We start from the raw sequence: 12,039 nt of genomic DNA on the forward strand, positions 1-12,039 counted from the left end.
GATATATATTGCATTTGACCACTTTCTAAACGGCATCGTTTGATCATAGCTTTCGGTCGTGTCAGCCGTGCCAGCCGTGCCAATTCACACTTATCAGAGGGGTACACAGAGTACGCAGTCTAGACTACCAGTTGTCCGTGGAAGTCGCGATGGCTGAGCGGGCTAGGCGGTTTACTTTGTGTGCTGGCGATTAGATGCATGACTATGAGGGTGCGGGTTCGAATCCCGGATGGGACTCAACCCAAAAAGTAATGGGATTTGCACTTTACTGAGAAAGTGAAATCCCAAATATGACATATGTTGCACTTATGTTTTGACCACTTTCTAAATGGCATCGTGTAATCATCGATTTCTTGAGTCGTACAGAAATCAACTGGAGAAAACATTTGGAATGATCACCTTAACTTGAAGTAGCTATTGTTTGTGGACAATTATCGTGTCCGATATTTTAACAGCCAGTTTCCAGTTCCTCTTGACTTTTAAGTAATGTGGTAGAGAATGGGATGGAACAGATAACACTCACGTCGATTCTTGCATAGTGTGTAGATATCACAGTAAATATTCCAAATGGCACATTCATATTGTTACTGATAAGTAAAACAAACCTTGTCTTGTTCCAGTTATGATTTTATGATGAGAAAGTAGGACAGTGTGGTGAAAGATTAGCAAATATTGTCATCCACGGCGATTGTTTCATGGTGTATAGATGGCACGATTAATATCTCCATGACATGGGAATAGGTTTTTTCATGTGCTAATGTATTTGATTGGCTCAATTTACGTATGTTTTACGATGCGAAAGACTCCTGGAACAGATCAGTAAAGAAACCGATAGTGAAGTTTCCGTGAGAGAGGAATATTGCCGTTCCATCTGAGAAGACGCCGAAGGATCGTGCACGCTGTGTTCAGTTATCACGTCATGATTTTTCGTGACGATAGTCCAAAGAAGATTATAAGCAGGACTAACATTATAAATTCTGCCACCAACATTGTTACTATCCAAGACTGTTGGCTTTTAACGATGGCACTTCAAATGTTTTGGCTTTGCTTCACCTTGTCTCGGGTCAGAATGAAAAGGACAGAATAAATCAGTGATATTACTCTATTCAGAAAATGCCCACAAGAAGAAATATCCGGCACACCTTTGGATGAATGCACACCTCGCGGATGTTTGCAGAGCTACAATGTGCAACTGCGTAAGATTCAATCCCGAGGCCCTTATCAGCAGGATGTGCTTGGCATCAAACAATAGGTCATCTGTTAAACCAAGGAATTCAGAGGGTGATTAATCAATCTATATTGCCCAAAGTATACAAGAACATAGTACACAAAGTCATAGAAAGGAACAATATAGCCACATCACAATATGTCATATCGCATCAAATGTGTCTCATCATATAACATCACATTATACAAAAACTGTGTCTTATCACATCATAACACCTCATATGACATCATGTATCATGTATCATACCCTATCATAACATATCATAGCACATCATATTACATCATATCGTACCATATCATACTGATTATACGTCATATCAAGCCATATAACACATATCACACCATTTCACATCACATCTTGTCATATATCACATCATGCCAAATCATACCATACCATACCATATATCATATCTTATCACATCATATCATATCGTACCACATCATACCATATCATGTCAAATATAATGAAATAAATACATACGTTTTAAACGTTATTATATTTATTTCATAAAGAAAATGCCTGGTAGATAGAGGTTGACAACTTACGGATAAGGGCATTGTCATCAGTACTTATTAGCAAAGAAAATTTCACCTTATCAGGATATCCATAATGATATGTTGGGGCATTTGGTTTTCTTAACTCACAATAGAATGGGCAAATTAAGAGGAAGTGATATTGATCTTCTACAAAATTGAGATGAGAAAATGTACAAATTCTATTTTTCTCTCGGTTATTTATGATAACTACGTTTCGATTGCCAAGCCATGTGAGAAATACCTAATCTGGGCACATGCCTTTCGAAATTTCTTGATATTTAGTGGAAACAGATAATTCCCTCTCTATTAAACATTCTGTAATGGAAACATTTACTTGAAAATGAATGTGCAGTCCATTCTTGTGTGTACACACACTTTGTCGTATTACAACATTGCACCTTATAATTACAACATATCATATCATACCATTTATCATATCATATTACACCATGCCGCATCATAACACATACCACATCATATTTTATCATATCATAGCCTTCGATACCGTATTATGCGTCATACCAAACCATACAACATTATATCACACCATATCATATGATATTATTATATTTTGTTGTTAATTCAGCGTCCGAACCTGTTTGCCGTGGGTTGAGTCCCGTGTCGGTGGAGGACGGGATCCTAGTGGTTGAGGGCAATTTGACCTATAACCATGTTCTGTTTGCCTAACACACCACTTCGGCCCTTACTTCACCTAGACGGGTGGTTCAATGGGCCCGATTCAACCAATCGGCTGGTCATGCCAAGCCCTGTGCATGTACTATATATATACATATATGTCATTGCACAACTTTGATTTGGATTAATTTCGGTCTTGACTAAATTATTCATCGACTTTCCTGGTTTCGGACTGTATTTTTAAGTTCAGAATTTTGCCTAGAGTCTTATGCCCAGAACGTGGTGGCTCATGGGCCAATTTGGTGGATTAATTATTTATAATTCTTCTACCGGAGTATATCATCCGGGTACCCTTGGTGCAGTAAGCTGGAGGCCCGCTTGGTTTAGCATTGTCCTTGTGATACTCCGTGGTGGGTGGGGAGCTCGGATGATGAACCATATTACACTAACTATGGCGTATCAAAACCAAGAAAAAAAAAAAGAAACGTCCTCTTGATATTGGCCCTGTTGATACTGACCATAGAGCGTCTGCATAGATTGAGTATTGGCCGCGTTTCATTGTCATTGAGACTCCTGACAAGACAAAGTGGAACCCATTTGCTGTATCCAAAGGTATTCAAGGTATTGCTTGGGATGAGAACAACATAAGACGTTTACGTTCGGGTGCCCTGCTAGTTGAGTGCGGGAAAAAGCAGCAAGCAACCAACTTAATGAACAAGAAATCTTTCGTTGGCATTCCAGTCACAGTCTCTGTTCACAAGACCTCAAACACAACTGACGGTATCATCAGAGATCGTGATCGATTGTTCCCTGATATGTCCGAAATTCACATAGCATCAGAAAGGAAAGATCAAGGTGTGCTGTATGCCAAGCGCTTTTGAACCTGAAAAAAACAATGAAACATTCCAAACAAATCCATATCTGTTTACTTTCTCATGTCCAAATGCTTCTAAATCAGTGAAGGCAGGCTATTGTTACATACAAGTTGACAACTATACGCCCAACCCGCTAAGGTGTTTTAAATGCCAGAAATGTGGACAAGGTGTGAACACATGCACATTATCTGTTGTGTGTGCTCACTGCAGTGAAAAGACACACACAACAGAAGATTGTGACAGTAATGTCAAAAAATGCACCAACTGCTCAGGCGATCATTCCTCGTTTTCTAAACAGTGTCCTATTTGGAAAGAGCAAATGGATGTAAACAGAATAAAGTTTACTCAAAATATCTCCTTTTCTGAGGCAAAAAAAATGGTAAAGACGTCTGATCTTCCAGAAGGTTATGCTACAGTAGCAAAAACATGATCTGAGTCTACCTCTAAAATAACAAAATCATCCACAAGCTGCCAGACTACCTTGACTTGGGTAAATTGCGATTCTCCACAGCTTTTGTACCCTGCCATATCATCTCAGACTGAGGAATCACTTTCTAGTACATCAAAGTCTTCTTCTGATCACAAATCATCATCATCTCAGCCACATTCAAAGTCTCAATCGACAGATGATAGTCAACAAACTGTTAAAAGTAAACCTAAGCCTAAGCCTGATGCTTCGAAGCAACAAAGTGCCAGAGATCCTAAAGGATCACAAAATAAAGTTCAATTGTTTAATAAATATGGGTCTCTTGAAGACATGGACGTTTCTGGAAATGTCCATTCGAGGGCACATAGCTTGTCGCCCTCCAAAAGAGTGCGGGGTAGATCCCCAATAAATCCCCCCAAAAGATAGTTTATTCCAATAATATTGTACAGTGGAACTGCAGAGGATTAGTTTAATTTACATGAATCACAGCTATTAGTCCAAGATTTTTATCTTCAACCATATGTCTTGAAGAGACATATTTAAAACAAACAGATACATTTGACCGTCGTCAATTTAATGCATATCATTGCTTTTCCCCTCCGGGTGATACGGCCACTGGTGGATCATCCATTCTAGTCAGACAGAAACGTTATTCAAAGCCCTGTTTCACTAAATACTAATATGCAGGCTGTTGCTGTGAGACTTACTTTACATGCTGTGTTTACGCTAACCTCTCTTTATATTTCGCCGTCTTCAACGTTTGCAAAAACTGATCTTTAAGCTCTATATGACCAACTCCCGAAGTCCTGTATTATAATGGGAGACAGCACATATTTACAACCTGGTACAGGGACATATTCTGCTCTTGACTTGTCACTCACAAATTCAGAACTACTTAATGAATTCGAATGGTCAGTCCACGATGACCTCTGTGGAAGTGATCATTTTTCTACTACATTAAAAGCTGTATATTAAAAGCTGTACATTAAAAAGGCTAACTGGGCTTTATATAAAACACTGTGTGCTGAAAAACTTAAACCCGAACGTTTTATAGCCGTTCCTGATGCTTTTAAATGTGTTTCTGAGGAACTGAATTACACAGCTGATGAGTGTATTCCAAACTCCTCTGCACTTCCACATATTCGAAAACCATGGTTCAGCGATGAACGCAAACAAGCTAGAAAGGTAAGGAAAAAAGCAGAACATTATTTCTGTCGCCATCCTATGGTGCATAATTTAAAGAAATTTAAAAGTTTAAATGCTAAAGCGTGGCGTTCTTTTTGATAGAACAAAAGCCAATCTTGGCAAAATTATGTATCCAAAATAAATTCTCGGACACCCATGTCCAAGGTATGGAACATAGTCCAGAAAATCAAAGGTAAGACTACTAAATCTACTGTCCATCATCTTAAACATGGAGATCAGTTACTTATGGATAAATCAGATATTGCAAATAAACTGGGTGAAACCCTTGCTAAACACTCTTCCTCTTCAAATTATTTACCTAAATTCCAGCAGTATCAAAAACAAGAAGAAAAGAAAATTATTAATTTCAACTCCGATAATGGGGAAGATTATAATGAAACTTTTTCTAATCATGAACTCCATACTGCTCTTGATCAAGCTCATGATACTGCTACAGGAGCTGATAACATACATTATCAACTCCTGAAGCATTTACCAGAATGCTGCCTAGAAACTCTTCTAAATATTTTTGATGATATTTGGACATCGGGTAACTTTCCTCCCTCATGGCGTGACGCTATAGTAGTAAACCAATACGTAAACCTGGACGTGATCATACGGATCCGTCCAGTTATCGACCTATTTCACTAACTAGCTGTGTTTGCAAGACCATGGAACGCATCATAAATAATCGACTAGTTTGGTACTTGGAAACTAATAACCTTATCACAGATATACAATGTGGTTTCCAGAAAAACAGAAGTACTGTCGATCATTTAGTGCGTTTAGAATCATTTGGGAAAATTCGCTGATTAATAAACAACAAACTGTATCTATCTTTTTTGATCTTGAGAAGGCATATGACACAACCTGGAAATATGGCATTTTAAGAGATTTACATGATTTTGGTTTGCGAGGTCGTTTCCCTGAATTCATAAGCAAATTTTTAAATAACAGGCAATTTCAAGTCCGTGTGGGTTCTACCATGTCTGATCATTACACTCAGGATCAGGGTGTTCCACAAGGCAGTATTTTGTCTGCCACTCTTTTTAGCATCAAGATCAACAGTTTATCTAATGTTTTAAACGATGTAATAGATGGATCTTTATTTGTGGATGATTTTAATATTTCTTGCCGGGGTAAGAATATGCATACTATTGAACGGCAACTGCAGCTGTGTTTAAACAAATTAGACAAATGGACAAAGAGCTTCAAATTTTCTAAATCAAAAACCAATTGTATACACTTCTGTCGTAAATGCAAACCCCATAAAGACTCAGAACTATATCTCAGTGGCACTCCAATCAAAGTGGTGAAGGAGGCCAAGTTCTTGGGACTTATTTTCGACTCACATTTGACCTTTTTGCCGCATACTAAATCCCTTAAAGCCAAATGTCTGAAGGCACTCGATTTATTAAAGGTTGTTTCAAATTCAAAATGGGGAGGGGATCAATCTACCCTTCTTCAGTTATATAGATCACTGATCTGATCTAAACTTGATTACGGCTCCATCGTATATGGTGGAGCTTGTCAAAGCAACCTAAAACTACTTGATCCTGTTCACCACCAAGGCCTAAGACTTTGTCTCGCTTCTTTTAGAACCTCTCCTGTCGACAGTCTATACGTCGAAGCTGATGAGCCTTCTCTCAACTTACGTCGTATCAAACTATCTTTACAATATATTACAAAATTAGCTTCTAATGAGTCTAATCCCGCATTTAATTGTGTCTTCAATACTCTGTATGAGGATTTATTTAGCAAAAAGTCTTCTCTTGTTCCACCTCTTCGGCTCAGAATAAAGCCGTTTATTGCTGCTGCTGGTATTGACCTGGAAAGTATAGCTCCTTTCCGTCTTCTTTCCTCTCCCCCTTGGCAGTTGGTTACACCACAGGTTGACCTAACATTAACTACATTTAAAAAAATCAGAAACGAATGAATTACAAGATAAACAAGAATATAATCAATTGAAACATAAATGTAACAGTTATAAATCCTTATTTACAGAGTTACTTGTGCCACTGTCATTGGATCCAGAATAATATCTTCCAGATTACCAGATAATAGTTCTATTTTTACAGCAGAAGCTAACGCCATATTAACAGCTCTTAAATATATTCAATGACACCCAAAACGTAAACAATATATAATCTATTCAGACTCTCTTTCTTGTCTTCAGGCGATTACAAATTTATCATGTAAACATCCACTTTTAATTGATATTATTGAATTGTATAATAATCTTGCTACTGGCCAATACGACATCGTCTTCTGTTGGTTACCCAACCATGTAGGCATTTCTGGGAACACAATGGCCGATCTTGCTGCCAAGGCAGCACTCAACAAATCTGTGACACCACTTCTTATTCCATACTCAGATTACAAAGCGAACATTAGAACTTATATACGTGATCTGATGCAGAAGAAGTGGGACACCCAAGTAGGTATGAATAAATTACATGAAATACAACCGTATATTGGTTACACCTACTTGGGCTGTCAGTCCAGACTTGAAGAGGTCATTATGCGACTATGTCGTATTGGTCACACCAGATATACGCATAAATATCTTTTGAAAGGTGAGGATCCTCCATTTTGTATCCCTTGTGATGAAAGAATCACGGTCAAGCATGTCTTGCTTGACTGCGTGGAATATTCCATCACAAGGGATACCTATTTTAAATCACGTAGTATGAAGAAGCTTTTTACTAATATGAGTTCTCATTTAATTATTGGATTTTTGAAAGAATTAGATTTATTAAATGAATTAAATAAATAGATAATTTTTTATTATCGGAAGTTTAAATTGGTAACTGTGCTTGTTAGTGGCTGTATCCTCAAAGGGGGTTGAAGTACCGTACAACTGTTGTCCTCCTGGGAGGGTACGTAAGTCCACAAACATTCAAAGTAAATTCAAACTTTCCATGTTTTTAATCGTAGAATAAGTGTCTTTTTTTACTGAATGGCTAGATTTCCCGAATTGCTGAGGGGATGATGTAAATCCAGCTAGGGTCCATGCAGGTAGCAAAGGTACTGTAAGTCCCCATGGTCCCTAGTATGGTGATCTACCTTCAGTTGTTAGCAATCTATAGCCCATTCTTATATTGTATTGTCCTCTATAGATAAATTGTTTTAGGTATAGTTACTAGTTTTATATTCTCATCTGTGATATTCTAGTTGTTTTACTGTCCTTCGTTGACAGGTTTTATAATATAACATTTTTGATTAAATGTCATTTTTTATACTTGCCTGGTAGAAAGCCAACAATGCCCACGTGAGTGGCGCTTACTCAATTTCTCTCATAACACAGTCTACAAAAAGTAGAGATGCGAGGTCAACATACGGGCGGTAGGTCGCCCAGGTCACGAGATGACCTGGACACGTCATTCCCTTACCCAGCGAGGCAGACAACAAAACCCTCAGGAGGGGAGGCTGGGCGGGAACTCCCGACTGTTGGCTTTCTACCAGGTAAGTATAAAAAATGACATTTAATCAAAAATGTTATATTTTTTACATACTTATCAGGTAAGAAAGCCAACAATGCCCAGAATGGCACAGAGGCGGAGGGCTGAGAGCGTGGACGCGAGACCTCTCCCGTGCGTCTCTACGTAAAGAGGAACCAAGAAACCCTGAGGAGAGCGATCCACCGGCATCCGCCTCCGCACTAGAGGGCGGGTAGGACACCAACAGCTGTCCGGACATCTCCGATAAGGAGGAGGGATCGACCGACAACCCCGGAAGGGAAACCCAACACGAGAAAAGACAACTCAACACTGAAGGAGTGGAGAGAAGCAACAGAAAAGTTTATTTGAGGCAAAAAGGGTGTGTAGCTGAGGTCCCCAGCTTGGCACCATACGAGAGGCGGGGGAGTGTAGGCCGCCTAAAGAGGAGCAGCCCCGCGCCGAATTAAAGGGTAAGGATCCCCCGTTCTTTGCTGGGCAAAGACCTGGGGTCCTAGCCTTGAAATGCCCGCCAGATCCTCGTTGGAGAGGGTTCGTAAATAGTGGTTGGCGAACACCAAGCCAGACTTCCAGAAGCAGCCCGCCATGATGTCCGCCACCGCAATGTTGCGGTGATACGCCATGGTGGCCGAGACGGCCCTGATCTTGTGTGGGTTGGTTCGAGTTGGAAGAGGTCTGTCCTGGCCTTTGTAGGCCTCTATGATGGCCGACCGAAGGTATACCCCAAGAGCTCTCCGATCAATCTCCCTTTTGCTCCTCTGGGAGTGAGGGAGGAAGAGCCTCCGCCGCCCCCGCCTAAGGGAGCGGGTACGGTCGGTATACACTCGGAGAGCCCTGACCAACGGCCCTAAGGAAGGGATGTGGAAGGTACGTCCCAGTTCGTCTGCCTGTTGGTTCTTGCAAACGAAGTCGGGGGCGAGGCCCAAGGACGCAGATCCTCCATCCGTGGCCTCAAATCTCAGGAGATTCGCCTGAAGAGCGTGAAGCTCCGATATTCGGGCCGCCGAGGCCATGGCCACTAGAAAGGTGGTCTTCACCATGACGCGGAGGAGGGGAACCTCTTCCAGAGGCTCATAAAAATCTGACTTGAGGTGGTCAAGGACCACTGCCAGATCCCACTCAGGAGCCCTCGGCTTGCACCGACCCTCCGCCTGTCGGAAAGACTTGATGAGCTCCCTCAGTACAGAAACGTCCAGTCCCGGCGACCTCTTCCTTATAACGGACATGATGGCCGCCAGATTGGTGTTAATGGAGGAGGCCTTGAGCCCTCGAACGTTGCGCAAGTGAACCAGATAATCAGCTATCTGGGGAAGAGTGGCAGAACCGGCCTCCACGCCGTTGTCTTCACAGAAGGAGGAAAAGGAACCCCACTGGAAGTCGTAGAGCTTCTGCGTGGTTTTCCTATGTGAGGAAGCCAAGGCCGAGGCTACTCGCTTGGAGTATCCACTGTTCCTGAGCCCCCTTTGAATACAAGCCAAACGTGCAAATCGAATACCTGAGGGTTTTCGTGAACACGGCCGCTTGGCTTGCTTATGAGAAGGTCCCTCCGGTGAGGGATCTGAACGGGATCCTGCAGACAGAGTCTGCGAAGGGGAACAAACCAGGGCCGGGCAGGCCACATGGGAGCCACCTGAAGCAGTCTGATGGACTTGGTGGTCTGAAGCTTGGCCACTACCTGTGCTAGAACCGCTGGGGGAGGGAAGGCATAAGCGTCCATCCCTTCCCACTCTAACGACAGTGCATCGACGGCCCAGGCCGCTGGGTCCGGCACGGGGGATACATAGATCGGGAACTGGCAGTTCAGCCTGGTGGCAAACAGATCCAACATGGGCCTGCCGAACTGGAGACAGAGGGACTGAAACGTCCGCGGGTTCAGTTGCCACTCTGTCGAAGGAGGCGCGTCCGGCCGGGAGAGAACATCTGTCAGGACGTTCTTGGCTCCTGAAATGTGAACTGCACGGATGCTCAGGCAGAGCCTGTCTACCAGTTCGAACAGGCGGAGGGTCAGGTCTAGGAGAGGAGTGACTCTGGTGGAGCCTTGACGGTTGATCGTCCAGGCTGCGACTGAGCTGTTCGTGTGGACCAGTAAGGTCTGGTGCCTGAGGGGAACGGACCAATGGAGGATGGCAAGTCGTACGGCGTCCAACTCCAGCACATTGATGTGCCGGTCCTGCTGGGCTGCCGACCAGGTACCTGCCGTCTGGTCCGACCCCAAGTGAGCGCCCCATCCTTGGGTGGAGGCGTCCACGAAAAGGTGACTGGTCGGGAGAGGTGTCCTTAGGGGAACTCCTTTGAGCATGTTGTCGTCCACTTGCCACCAGGTGAGGAAGTGTCTGAGGTGAGGTGGGAGACTTATTGGGTGAAGACAGTGGGTCTCCCTGACGTGCTCGTTGAGGAACACCTGAAGAGGTCGGAGCATCAGCCTCCCCCTTATGGTTAGGTCCTGGGCTGACGTCAGGAGGCCCAATATCCGCTGCCACTGCCTGAGGGATAGGGGCTCTGATAGTGCCCGAGTCATCAGGGGCGGTAGCCTGGTCATCCGCTCCTTGGGTACAAAATCCTTGAAGGCTACTGTATCCAGTATGGCACCTAGGTATTGGAGAGAGGTGGTTGGTACCAGGTCCGACTTCTCCAGGTTCACTAGCCACCCTAGGCGTCGAAGGAGGTGGATGACGAGGTCCCGTTGCGCCTCGAGAATGGAGGGCGAAGGGTTGTGAGCGAACCCATCGTCCAGGTACATAAGGAATTGGACCTGGAGTTCGTGGAGGAACTGGACGATGGGTTGGGTCACACGAGTGAACAGCCATGGGGCAGAGGAAATCCCGAACGGGAGGACATTCCACTGAAAGTGCCTGCCCCCCAGGACGAAATGGAGGTACCTGCAATCCGCCAAGTGAATGGGGATGTGCAGGTACGCATCCTGGAGGTCGAGGGACACCATGTAGTCCGAGGGCTCCAGTAACCGCATGACTGATGGAACAGTCAAGAGTCGAAAATATGGCGGCTGTTCGAGGTAGGAGGAGTTGAACTCCTTCAAGTCGTGAATCAGCCGCCATTTCCCCGAGTTGCGTTTGGGCCTGACAAAAACGGGGGAATAGAACCCGGGAGTCAGATCCTGGAGGGGGATTTCCTGAACTGCCCCCTTGGAGACTAGAGACTCCACCTGCTCTAAGGTGAGTTGGAACCTGACCGAGTCCATCGGACGTTCCACCGGAGAGCAGGTTAGAGGGGGCGGAGAGGAGATCGGGATGCGGAAGCCACGCTCCAGGATCGGACACACGAATGGGTCTAGTCCTAGCTGACGCCAGTTTGGGACAAAGAGGCTCAAGCGGCCGCCAACGGGTCCGTCAAATGGAGGAATGATAGGTGGCGGAAGGATTGGCGGGCAGCAAGAGTCACTTCTTCTTGGACGTCCACTTGCACTTGTTCCGCTTCCGCGGAGTGCCCTTGCTGGGGGTTTGGAATCCCTGGTTAGCCTGGCTGGGCTGGTTGGACTGGTTCGTGGGTCCTCGGCCACGACCTCCGAACCGAAAGTCCACCTTCCCTGTCCACTTCCTAGGAGTGGATTGGTCTGCTGGAGGGCCTCCCTGACGCTTGCGGGGGGTGGCGCCTGCTGAGGGTCCACCACCCGTCATGATCCGATTGGTTAGGTCCTGCTGCTGGATCTCATGGCGAGTGCGGAGAGCTTCTGGGA

At 44.1% G+C, this 12,039-nt stretch overlaps 1 protein-coding gene across 1 annotated transcript; it reads right to left on the bottom strand.

Annotated features, from left to right (window-relative positions):
• Positions 1-8,764: 8,764 nt before the first annotated feature.
• LOC137283168 (uncharacterized) lies at positions 8,765-11,544 on the bottom strand. The gene is made up of 2 exons (XM_067814970.1): positions 9,947-11,544; positions 8,765-9,806 (listed from the first exon to the last, which is right to left on the bottom strand). The coding sequence occupies exons 1-2, from the start codon at positions 11,542-11,544 to the stop codon at positions 8,765-8,767; spliced, it is 2,640 nt and encodes an 879-aa protein (XP_067671071.1).
• Between the last annotated feature and the right edge of the window lie 495 nt (positions 11,545-12,039).

The sequence above is a fragment of the Haliotis asinina genome, chromosome 1 (assembly GCF_037392515.1).
Source record: "Haliotis asinina isolate JCU_RB_2024 chromosome 1, JCU_Hal_asi_v2, whole genome shotgun sequence".
Classification (NCBI taxonomy): Eukaryota; Metazoa; Mollusca; class Gastropoda; order Lepetellida; family Haliotidae; genus Haliotis; species Haliotis asinina.